This window comes from Nothoprocta perdicaria, unplaced genomic scaffold, assembly GCF_003342845.1.
Source record: "Nothoprocta perdicaria isolate Ctin4 unplaced genomic scaffold, notPer1 scaffold_6, whole genome shotgun sequence".
NCBI lineage: Eukaryota > Metazoa > Chordata > Aves > Tinamiformes > Tinamidae > Nothoprocta > Nothoprocta perdicaria.
The window spans coordinates 7,031,818-7,043,298 of record NW_020455865.1 but is presented as its reverse complement, the minus strand read 5'-3'; the positions used below and the strand labels follow the sequence as shown (position 1 = coordinate 7,043,298).

At 48.8% G+C, this 11,481-nt stretch overlaps 2 protein-coding genes across 2 annotated transcripts in view; one reads left to right on the top strand and one right to left on the bottom strand.

Moving 5' to 3' along the window:
- The window catches only part of LOC112955795 (astrotactin-2), a 172,190-nt gene that overhangs the window by 122,293 nt on the left and 38,416 nt on the right, over window positions 1-11,481 (bottom strand). The gene's annotated exons all lie outside the window — the stretch shown is intronic.
- On the top strand, window positions 2,200-6,541 carry TRIM32 (tripartite motif containing 32). Its single transcript, XM_026049161.1, has one exon. The coding sequence runs from the start codon at window positions 2,327-2,329 to the stop codon at window positions 4,268-4,270; it is 1,944 nt and encodes a 647-aa protein (XP_025904946.1). The 5' UTR covers window positions 2,200-2,326; the 3' UTR covers window positions 4,271-6,541.

The window sequence follows — 11,481 nt, the reverse complement described above, 5'->3', positions numbered from 1 at the left end:
GGCCGCGCGGGAGGAGGCCGCGGCCCGGGGACGGGGGGCGCGGCGCCACGAGGCGCCCCCGAAGCGGGGACCCCGCGCGCTCCGCGAGCAGGCGGCTCCGGAGGGCCGCACCTGCCCGCTGCCCTCGCCGGGCGCTGTCACCGCGCTCCGCTAGACGGGAGAGAGATTAGGGCAGGAATCTCGGCTTTTAAATAYAACAGATCTTACATAATTGCACCATTTGATAGCTCAGGGTTTCGCTGACGGCCTTGGCTGCGCCGGGGGAGCCGCCTGGGCAGCGCGCGGTCCGCGCACGGATGGGGAGGCTGCAGCTTGGCGCGCGCGGGGCCAAGCTTAGCGCGGCTCCAGGGATCCCGCAGCCCCCAGACCCGCCGTGCGATCCCCATGAAGGGCTTTGGGCTGTTAAATGCATGCCATCTAAATCGGCTTACTGAATCACCTCCTCCATTGTCCTTTAGCGAAATGACATGTTTTAAAGACCACCGTTTATGTAACTGCTGGGATCTGTTGTCCCTGCTGCTCCTTCACCCTTCCCCAAGCGAAGCCTTTTGACATAATTCCAAGGAAAATAAGAATAACAGACCTAGTATCATAGGCCTGCCTTTTAAAAGTCTTTTTAAAACACAGATTTTTATCCCTCAGAGGATTATTTCTGAGCCACGTGACAATGCCCAGGCTTCTGTTTCCAACGCAGAGATACATGCTAAGAATAAAAGAGAAATACGTTTTTGAGAGCCAGCGAYGGCGGGCGCTGTGTGTGCCCGGAGCGGAGCGCGTCCCACCCAGCAAACCACGTTAGATCCCAACGTGGTCCTTGGTGCGGATTCTGCCCCGCACTGAATCACTCCCTGAAATCCAGGCTGCCAAACGCCGTCACCTGAGACAYGGATGAAAGCTGATAAATCCATGTGACGTTTTCTTTCTTTTTTTGCCCCTCCTGATGAACACAAAGAACTTTTCTTCATTGCAACTGAACCATCCCAACATGAGCAAACCGAAAGCTGAACCACCCCAAACGTTTCTGCCTGAATTGTGCCCAGGGACAAAGCAGGCAGAGCTCTGCRTGGAAGCAAGGGTGCTGTGCGCAGCCCTTAGTCGTATAACACTGGCTCTTCACCTCTTCCCTGACTGTCCATTTGTTTTAAAGAATAACAAGTTCCTTTCTCTCCCCTCAAAATGTTTTTTTTTTCCCCCCTCATTTCTTTTAAGGGTTGAGCAGTGCAATAGCAAAGATATTGAAACACAGTCTACTGAAAATTAACTCAATGATGAGGGTGCTGATTTGTTCCTTTTGAGTGCATGGCAGCATTAGCAACATCGCTGCTGGGATCTGGATTCYTACTGAGAGGGGTGTGAGGATGAAGAAACCTAGATTAAAAGTTGAACGGTAACAACCGGGGCATAAAACTGAAGCAAAACACCAGAGTGAGGTCCATGCTACAAGATCATGAAATGAGCAGAAATGCTATGCAATTAAGCTAAGCCCAGGAACTAATAATGGACTGTTATCTGTTTTCAACAAACGTTTGGCGTGGCTTACTCCTCCTGCTCACGTGAACGCTGCTGTGAACTGCTGTGTATTTTATTTGCAGGCTGCAGCCAGATGCAGCGTGACAGAGGTTAATGACCTACACAAGGACTCTTAGACGTGTATTTCAGTATGCGTAGTCATTCACCAAACCAGTGGAAGCTGACAAATCACTCTGTCTAGTTCCACTTCCTAGCAAACATATGAGGCCTTGGAAATTTATTTTGGCTACCCAGAAAAGCAGATTAAAGCAAGCACATTTATTTCATTTGTATCTGATGTCACATCTGAACATCAGTCTCCAGAGGTGATATATTAATGTCCTAAAGCGTCGCACCATCTGGTACCTCTTTTGATGTGCAGCATATGAATGCYTGGTTTAATCTCTCCGGGCTTCAGTAAATTATGTAAACATAGAGGCCTGGCAGTGGGAGATGGGTGCCATGAGGAGATGATTCAGTCATCAATATCTATTGGGTTTCCTTTTTGCTGCCATTACAATTCTTTCAGTTCTGCCTTTAAATTTTCTAAGTGCATTGTACTAAAAGCCGTAAGGTAGTTTTGGAATTTGCCCACCCTGAGATTAGCTATGATGAGGCTACCCTTTCCAACTGTGGAAAAGCCAACTGGGTTTTTTTTACAGGGTTGGCGATAAATCAGAAATAAATTATTTGTATATGTAACTGCTGGAAATGAGGTAAATCATGTTTCCTTTTTTTCTTTCTGGACAGGATAAGAGCACCTTGGAATAAATGTGACTACAAGATTTTGCACTGGCWACACCTGCCTTGGAAAGCCATGGCTGCTGCCCCTCATCTGAATTCRGATGCGCTCCGAGAGGTCCTGGAATGTCCCATTTGCATGGAATCCTTTACTGAGGAGCACCTGAGACCCAAGCTGTTGCACTGCGGGCACACGATCTGCAAACAATGCTTGGAGAAACTCCTGGCAAACAGCATTAATGGGATTCGATGCCCCTTTTGTATCAAAATCACACGGATCACAAATTTAGCTCAGCTGACTGACAATCTTACTGTTCTGAAAATCATAGACACCACAGGACTAGGGGAAGTGGTGGGTCTTCTCATGTGCAAGGTTTGTGGGAGAAGGTTGCCTAGACACTTTTGCAAGAGCTGTAGCTTGGTGTTATGTGAGCCCTGCAAGGAGACATCACACGTGCCCCAAGGGCACAGTGTCATTGCCATCAAAGAGGCTGCGGAAGAACGTAGGAGGGAGTTTGGGACAAGGCTTGCCAGGCTTCGGGAGCTCATGGGGGATCTGCAGAAAAGAAAAGCGTCTCTTGAGGGCGTCTCAAAAGACTTGCAATCAAGATACAAAGCTGTTCTGCAGGATTACAGCAAAGAAGAGCGCAAGATCCAGGAAGAATTGGCCAGGTCACGCAAGTTCTTCACCACCTCTTTGTCTGAGGTGGAGAAGGTAAATAATCAGGTAATGGAGGAACAAGCTTATCTGCTGAATTTAGCAGAAGTGCAGATATTGTCTCGCTGTGACTACTTTCTTGCCAAAATAAAGCAAGGAGATATAGCTCTCTTGGAGGAGGCAGCAGATGAGGAAGAACCAGAGCTGACCAACAGTCTCCCAAGGGAGCTGACTCTTCAAGAAGTTGAGCTCCTCAAGGTGAGCCACGTGGGACCACTGCAGATTGGGCAGGTGGTGAAAAAGCCTCGGACTGTTAACATGGAGGAATCGCTCATGGAAACTGCTGCGTCCTCATCGGCATCGTTTAGGGAGCCAGACTTGGTGCAGGAGGAAGCCAGCTGCACTCCCAATTCCTCCCCGGCAAAGCCAAGGATGCCCGAAGCAGCGGCCAGCATCCAGCAGTGTTACTTCATCAAGAAGATGGGCTCCAAGGGCAGCCTGCCCGGGATGTTCAATCTCCCTGTCAGCCTGCATGTCACTCTGCAAGGAGAGGTACTCGTTGCAGATCGGGGTAATTTCCGAATCCAGGTTTTCACCCGCAAAGGCTTTCTGAAGGAGATCCGCCGGAGCCCTAGTGGAATCGATAGCTTTGTATTAAGTTTCCTGGGAGCAGACTTACCCAATTTGACTCCCCTTTCTGTCACCATGAACTGCCACGGCCTGATCGGGGTGACTGACAGCTACGACAACTCTGTGAAGGTGTACACCATGGACGGCCACTGCGTGGCATGTCACCGCAGCCAGCTCAGCAAGCCCTGGGGCATCACGGCCCTGCCCTCGGGGCAGTTTGTGGTGACCGACGTGGAAGGGGGAAAACTCTGGTGTTTCACAGTAGACCGTGGCGTTGGGGTGGTCAAGTACAGCTGCTTATGCAGCGCGGTGCGCCCCAAGTTCGTTACCTGTGATGCTGAAGGGACTATATATTTTACTCAAGGGCTGGGACTCAACCTGGAAAACCGCCAGTACGAGCATCACTTGGAAGGAGGCTTTTCCATTGGCTCGGTGGGGCCAGACGGGCAGCTGGGGCGCCAGATTAGCCACTTCTTCTCGGAGAACGAGGACTTCAGGTGCATTGCTGGGATGTGCGTAGACGCCCGGGGAGACCTAATTGTTGCCGATAGCAGCCGTAAAGAAATTCTTCATTTTCCCAAAGGAGGCGGCTACAATATCTTAATCCGGGAAGGCCTCACATGCCCGGTTGGTATTGCCATTACTCCGAAAGGGCAGCTCTTAGTGCTTGACTGTTGGGATCACTGCATTAAGATCTACAGTTACCACCTGAGAAGATACTCCACTCCCTAAAGGCAATGCTGGAGGCAAAGCCCCTCTTGCCCTTCTACCCTCTTCCAGCCTCACTGCAATTTGACAGAAACCAATGTCAAAATTTTCAGGTAGATGATGCCATAACCCAAAAGGGTTTGGCCCAGAGGCCATCATATTTTGTGTTCAGAAGCAAAATAGCTTGTGTAGTGGTGTTCTGCATTTTTTAAATCAGTACGATAAAAAAGAGCAAGCAGGAGGAAGAGGACACTTTGGGGTTCTGTGTTAAATGACTAGTTACTCCGTAAACCTCTTCACCTTCTTAYGCCACATCTCCTACTTCAAGCTGCAACCGTTGCATCTTTCTTTGTGCCATAAAYGCTGACTGATTGCTCTAAATCACTTCCCTTAGAGGACTTAGAGAAGGATCCTCTTGCTGGGGTACTTGCAAGGAACTCAGTTGTCTGGGCAACCGCTAGAGAAAGCAATTTCCAGTTGTGGCACCGCATAAAACAAAATAGTCCTCCTAAACTGCACAGAGATGGAGCCCAGAGATGGAGCCTTCCTCTCAGACTGAACCGTGAGGTCTTCCTCTCCATGGCGTTCCGCGGATTGCCCGTCGTGCTGTTTGTGAACCCTGCCTGTTAACTGTGAAGCCAGCACAGTGCAATCATGGGAGACTGAGCCGAGCCCGGAAACTGCCCTCTGATGGCAATGGGATTGTTATTTCTATTAAGAGTTTGACTAGTTAAAAGGGGGTAAATTAAGGATGAGGGGAAAAAAAATAAGTATGGGAAACTACTGTTGGTATCCACGGGTGTTTTATTATTAAATGTATCTTAGAAACTGTCTTTGGAAGGCATGCTTGGTATCTGAAGTGTGGGAGGGGGGAGGAGAGGGAAGAGATGGGGGAGTGAGACTGGGAAATTGTAGTAAACAACATTAAATGCTATAATACACAGCGTCTCCACCTGCACTTCACTATCCCCCTTTCCAGCCCACTGCAGTTCCCGATAGGTTTGCACCAACCTGCACTTTGTATGTGAAAGCTACTTTAGCTTGATATGGGGATAGGAGGGATTTATCTTTTCTTTTTCTTTTATTTTTTTCTTAATACTTGGAAACCTTTTCATTGGTGCACTGCCTTTTTTTTTTTTCTCTTTGCACAGCAAAATGCTACATTCCTCATCTTCTTTTTAATGGCACCAGCAGGCACCAGAGTTCATGTTCATGATGGCTTTGGGCCAAATGAAGCACAAAACTGCAGCTGTGTGAACCAAGGCCCCCACAGTGCTGCTCTCCTGGCTGATAAACACGTACCTCAGTGTGGTGCTGCTCGCCTAGAATAGTTTATTGAAGAAAAGATGTGCTTAAATAGGACACAGTAGTAGAGTGTTAATCTGCCACAGATAATAGTTACGCTGCAGTGCATTTATTTGTTGCTATCAACAATGTAGTTGCAAATTTGGGGGCACCACAGACAATTTAAAAGCTGACTTTATAGTGGCTGCCAAGCTACGGTGAATTGTTTGCTGTTTGTGCTACCACCTATGTGCAATAGGTGATTTAAGATTTTTAGAATTATTTTCGGTGAAACAGCAATGTAAAAACAGGCTTCAGCCAATTGCTTGGCCCTTAGTTTCTGAAGGAGCACTGAGAGCAGAACCCTTTTGGGCCGGTTCTTATTCTCCCCCGCTCCTGTTCTATTCAGCTAAAAAGCAGAGCAGGGGCAGCACAAAGACCAGGCAGCCGTGTGGCCGGCTGCACCGTGACCAGGGGAACCTCCTGTTTCCGTGCTCTAAAGTGCTGGGAGAGGCTCGTGGTGCAGGTGCTGAGCCGGGATTAGTGGCACAGGAGATTGTGGAAGACACTGAGGGAGTCAAAGCAATTTTAAAAATCCCCCTTCTCCCCTGAGCTGCTGTGTGTATTTACCGAGGCTACCGTCTTCCATGTAACTATTGATAATTTCAGCTTCTCGCTGTTGGGGTGGGAGGGGGGTCGCCTAATGTTTCTAACAGCTTTGGGCAGCCGATTGCACCTCGTATGTGTGTTTTGGGGAGGTGACGACTATTACTGGGACCTTCTGCAGTTAATTATATTGTTACTCAAGGCGTTTTTCCAGTATTATGCTCATGGCTGTTTCTCTCCTTCTGATCTCCTTTAAAACATCTCTTCTGTTCTTAAGAACTGCTTCAAGCAGGAAGCTACCATGGACCTGAATAACTGCAGCAATATTATCTGTGATAATATGTACCTCTGTCATACTCTGTTCCAATGGAATTTTTTTTGCAATAAATGCCATGCTACCAGTAAGAGTGTTTCCTGGAGTGCTTAAACAGACACAAAGCTGGTGCAGCAAACAGGCTGTGCATCTGCTTACCCCAGATTATTGCTAGTTCCACAGTTTAAACAAAACCTCTGTCATCTGTTTCTTGCTCAGAGATTCAGAGAAAATAACATGACTTTGTGATGCATTTGTGGGCCAAGGTACTGGGACCGGTGCCTGCATGTATATACCAGCAGCTGTTCTCTGCTCTTGGGCTTGCGGCAGAAAGGGGAAAGAGGGGAAAAGCTGTTGTTATCCACGCAGGGTTTGCCCTTCCCGTGACAAAGGTGAGCAGTGACTGTGAGGTGGTTCTGTGGTGCTATATTTCTTGCCCCCTCCCACACATACTGCTGTGATCATCTGCCAAGTGAGATGAAGTGGGGTAATTAAGAATTGCCATGAAGTAGCTTGGCTGCTGCTCTTCCCCTGCAGAAGGAATGTGACCGGTTAAACGTATGTGGTTGATTTTTAAGGATTGTGTAATAAAGGAAATATTGATTCACTTAAAACTGCATTGCAAATGGCTCGTTTGGTTATTAAAACACTTCATCTCCACCCTTTGGTGGCAGATTGTTTTTTATGGCCAGTGGGAATTATACTTGCTAGCACCATAGCTACAAGACCTGTCAGGATGTGGGGGCTAAATCTGATCTCTTTGGCAGGTTTAACGTAACTTTGTYTAACACTTCTCTACCCACCTCATAAACAAATACTAGAGTTTCTTATATCCACTCACTGATAGTCCCATAAGGCCAATGCCTTCTTGCTGCAGCTGATACCTGATGATTGAAAGGCTTGGTCAAAATTCATTCTCACACAGCGCACTTGGTAAGCTTGGAAGCTGCGGTCAGGTTTGCAGTCCTCCCACATCACTGACTCATTTAGGTATTTTCTGGCTCACTTTTGACCCATCACAGAAGTGACATACTTTGTTAACAGAGTTCACAGGGCTAGTTACGAGAGTTCACCTATTACAGTGGATAATTTTGATAAATACTGCAAGAAATCTAGCTAGAAACAGCATATTTACGTGAAACCAAGGGAGAGCTAAACAATTTGCCACCCGTCTTTCAAAGACACCAGTCCGTCATCAATACACACAAGGTCTCCCCTTTTGCTGTTACCCAGCTCAGCTTGCTGATCTGGGCGCCGTGTTTTATTACTTGTGCTCATCTCGGATGATCTGGAGCAGCTCTTTAAGCAGCTGCGAGTTGCTAGTTTATCRCATGTATAGGAGCCTTGCAGAGCGACTGCGATGCCAGCACTGCCGTTTCAGGAGAGGGAGTCATTTCTCAGGGCAGAGGCAACCAAGCCCTGAATGTTTGTTCTGCTTTGAAATCAGCAGCCACAGGATAAGGGGGAGAGACTGCTTCTTAATCAAAGGGGGCAGAGCTACAAAAGTAAAAATAAAGCCAGATGCTTTGAATCTTTTCCATTGTATAACTTAAGTGATTTTTCTGGGTCATTACTCAATGTGAGGATTTAAAGTTATTTCATTTTGCACAACTAATTACTCTACTTGCATGGCAATTTTGGATTACAATGAACGGTGCATAAGGTCATTTAGCAGACTGTTTCACAGCACATATTTTAGTCTAAACTAAATTTCACAGCAACCAGCGAGATTGTTTTTTCCGCCTCTGTACAAAATGTCAAAATCTGAGGCTTTCAAATAAATATAATGATAGGAACCACATGCGGTAAGAGTGTTACAAAGGTAAAGTAGTCATTATTTATATGAAATCTCAAGGACAGTCAAATTCTATATGCTTCTGACCAAGCTGAGCAAGGCATAAGGGAAAGGAATGATCTCCTTTAATAGATGCAAAGCTTGCCTTAAAGCTGTCTTAATGCACCTGACTGCGTCTAGAAATTAGAAACTAAAGGTTCCCAAGGATTAGTTTAATCTTAATTCTGTTATGGTGGTACCAGACCTAGAGGGAGGTGAATTAGACCTTGAAAGGACAGAATGGTCCCATAGACCCTACTCTGCATAATACAGCCTGCTCCTTTATCACAGCTTGAGGTTGGATCCTTAGTATGGCATATGGCCTATATGTTTTTTAAAATTCTTTGTCTAAACTGCTGAGTTCACAAAGAAGCACCATAGCAGGGATGCTGTAACCTCTTAAAGCCATGTGACTGACTACATATGATCCAAGAGAATCAAATACAACTCTTCTGGGCAGACTGCTGGGCAGAAATCCTTGTCTAGCAGGACAGGACCAGTCACAGCCCCTCCATGGGCTATTCCAAGTATCTGTTACTGAGAGGGAACAGCTTTTACAGCTCTTGCACACTTCCCAAGCTCGGTTGGGTCCCAGCCTGGCCACAAAGCCTTGAGGCCAGGAAAACTCGAGAGGTCTGCTGCCCACAGGAAATGCAGGAAAACCAAACCAAACCAAGAGCTGCTCGCCGAGGACCTAACGGACTGGGCACCTGCACGGAGCGCGCGCTGAGCACAGATGCACTCCTGCGTCTGGGCTGAGACCKCGTCCTGCGTCCCAGTGTGGCACAGGGGAGACAGGCGCTCCTAAAGGACAGGAGAATTCTCAAAAATGCCCTTTTTCCAGATTTTCCCAGCTGGACAACAGAAGTCTCAGCCAGTCCACAGAGTGTGAAGGAAGAGCRCTCCCACTCAAACACCCAACGAGAGCCTCCGTGGTGCGGTTGGTAACTTCTCCCTTTTTTCCAYATGCAGGAGCACTTGGAGAGGGGARACACTTGTTCAGCATTTTGTGTGTCTGAGGGACGAGGGAGCCAGGGCGGCCGTTGCAGAGTCCTTATGGGACTGTCACATCCTGCTCTTGGAGCAGCGCTTCCCTTTCCCTAAGAAGGGCCCCCTCGCCCCGGGCCAGCCGGGCAGAGGGGCCACCCAGCGCAGAGGTCTCTCGCACCTTCGCCAGCGCAATGTGTTTGCCAGAGGGAGGGATCCTGCTCTTTCCTCCTGCTCTTTCCTCCTGCGCATTTTTGTGACAGCGTCTTAAATACCAGGGGAGGTGGTGCCRGCCATCGCATTCGCCCCGCCGTGGAATGAAGATGCTCACACGGTTGGTGCAAACTTAATGAGGTGCCACTAGCATCATGGACCAGTCTCAATGGGTGGGAAACCCGATGCAGCTCCAGTGAAACAGATCACTGGATGGGTCAATCCCAAGGTCCCTGCTCAGAGACCCCTCCCATGAGCTGCAGGGTTGTCAGGTGAYGCAGAGCTGGCCCTACAAAGGGGTCTTTTAATCATGTTAAATGAAAGAGCATTGGGGTTGCTCACCCGTGGGGTAGCGGTGTCTACAGGGGGYGCGGGGGACAACAAGCTTCCGGCCCGTGCGCAGGATGGAGCAGGGCACCACACACAACAGCCCGAAACATCCCCACGCCTCCAGGCACCTGACGCTTGGACAAACCTTTGGGAGGGCAGAGGCAGCTTTGTTCCCATCTGAGACCRGAGGGATGAGGGTGCCCCTAGCCCTGCGGGGAACACACATCCCTGGGAGCTGCACCCCTGGAGTCCCGGGTGCAGTTCTGGGCTCCCCAGTACAACAGGGAAGTGGAGCTTCTAGAGAGGGTCCAGCAGAGAGCAACAAAGATGATTAAAGGGCTGGAGCATCTATTGTATGAGGAAAGACTGAGTGAGCGAGCTGGGCCTGTTTAGCCTGGAGAACAGAAGATTGAGAGGGGATCTGATTAATATGGGTAAATACCTGAGGGGAGAATGCAGGGAGGATGGGGTCAAACTCTTCTTGGTGGTGGCCAGTGATGGGATAAGAGGAAATGGGTACAAATTAAAGCACAGAGAGTTCCATCTCTATATGAGGAACAACTTTATTACTGTGAGGGTGACAGAGCGCTGGAACAGGCTGCCCCGGAAGGTTGTGGAGTCTCCTTCTCTGGAGAACTTCCAAACCCGCCTGGATGCCACCCTGTGCCCCGTGCTCTGGGTGTCCCTGCTGGAGCAGGGGTTTGGACTAGAWGATCCCTAGAGGTCCCTTCCAACCTTAACCATTCTGTGATTCTGAGAACCAGATCCGTTTCCCCCTGGGTGGCTGAAGGGATCCACAATCAAACACCTCCTGCCCATGGCGCTCGCCTGTCCCGGTGGCCGAGAGCCAGCGGCCGGCCCGGCGCCTCACAAGGAGTCCGACAGCCGGTGGCGCAGTTGCACATCCGAGACGGTGTTTTCAATTACACTGCGCACTTTATTGGCAGAGGCCTCCTCCTGAGGCCTGCAGATTGATTTATGAAGTTGATTATAATATTAAAATAATTCTGTGCGATGCTGCGAACATGCCACAATGTGCATTTTTATCATTCTTGGTGCTRTTCCAATTAGCTCAAGACTCAGCCCCTCTCCCCCTCCTCTTTTGATCCGCTTTGTTCGCTAACAAATCGCAGTTATCCTGGCTTTATTTCTGTGTTTATTAGAGCTGATGCATATGTGCGTTCTCCACGCAGCTCTGAAATGGGCTGAATAGCRGCAGGGAGCACAAGGGGCCAGAGCTGTTTCTGGGTTAAGAAAGTATGCAGAACTGTCTAGCTAGATCTATTTATTCAGGCCCTCCTGTCACTGGTAAGCAGTGGGTACATTGGTGGAGAGCTGCGCATAAAACCCATCCATCTTCACCAACCAGCTTTTCTTTTTAGCTACCTGCAGTTTTCTTGAGGAGAGAACCCTGCCTTTCCTGCCACTGCCTTCTCCATCCGCAGAGCCACACAACCTCCTCCTAGATACTTCCTAGACGGCCTCACCATGTTTCCAGGAACACTGGAAAACACCATTTATAGCACTTGACCTCTCTGTGGTGCCAGCAGTCGCTCAGGTCAACCTCCTGCAGCCCCGTGATACAGATGGACTCATGCACTGGGAACGAGCACAGAAACAGCCCCTGGGGCATAGAGGTAGCACAGTCAGTATTTAAACRTACCCAGG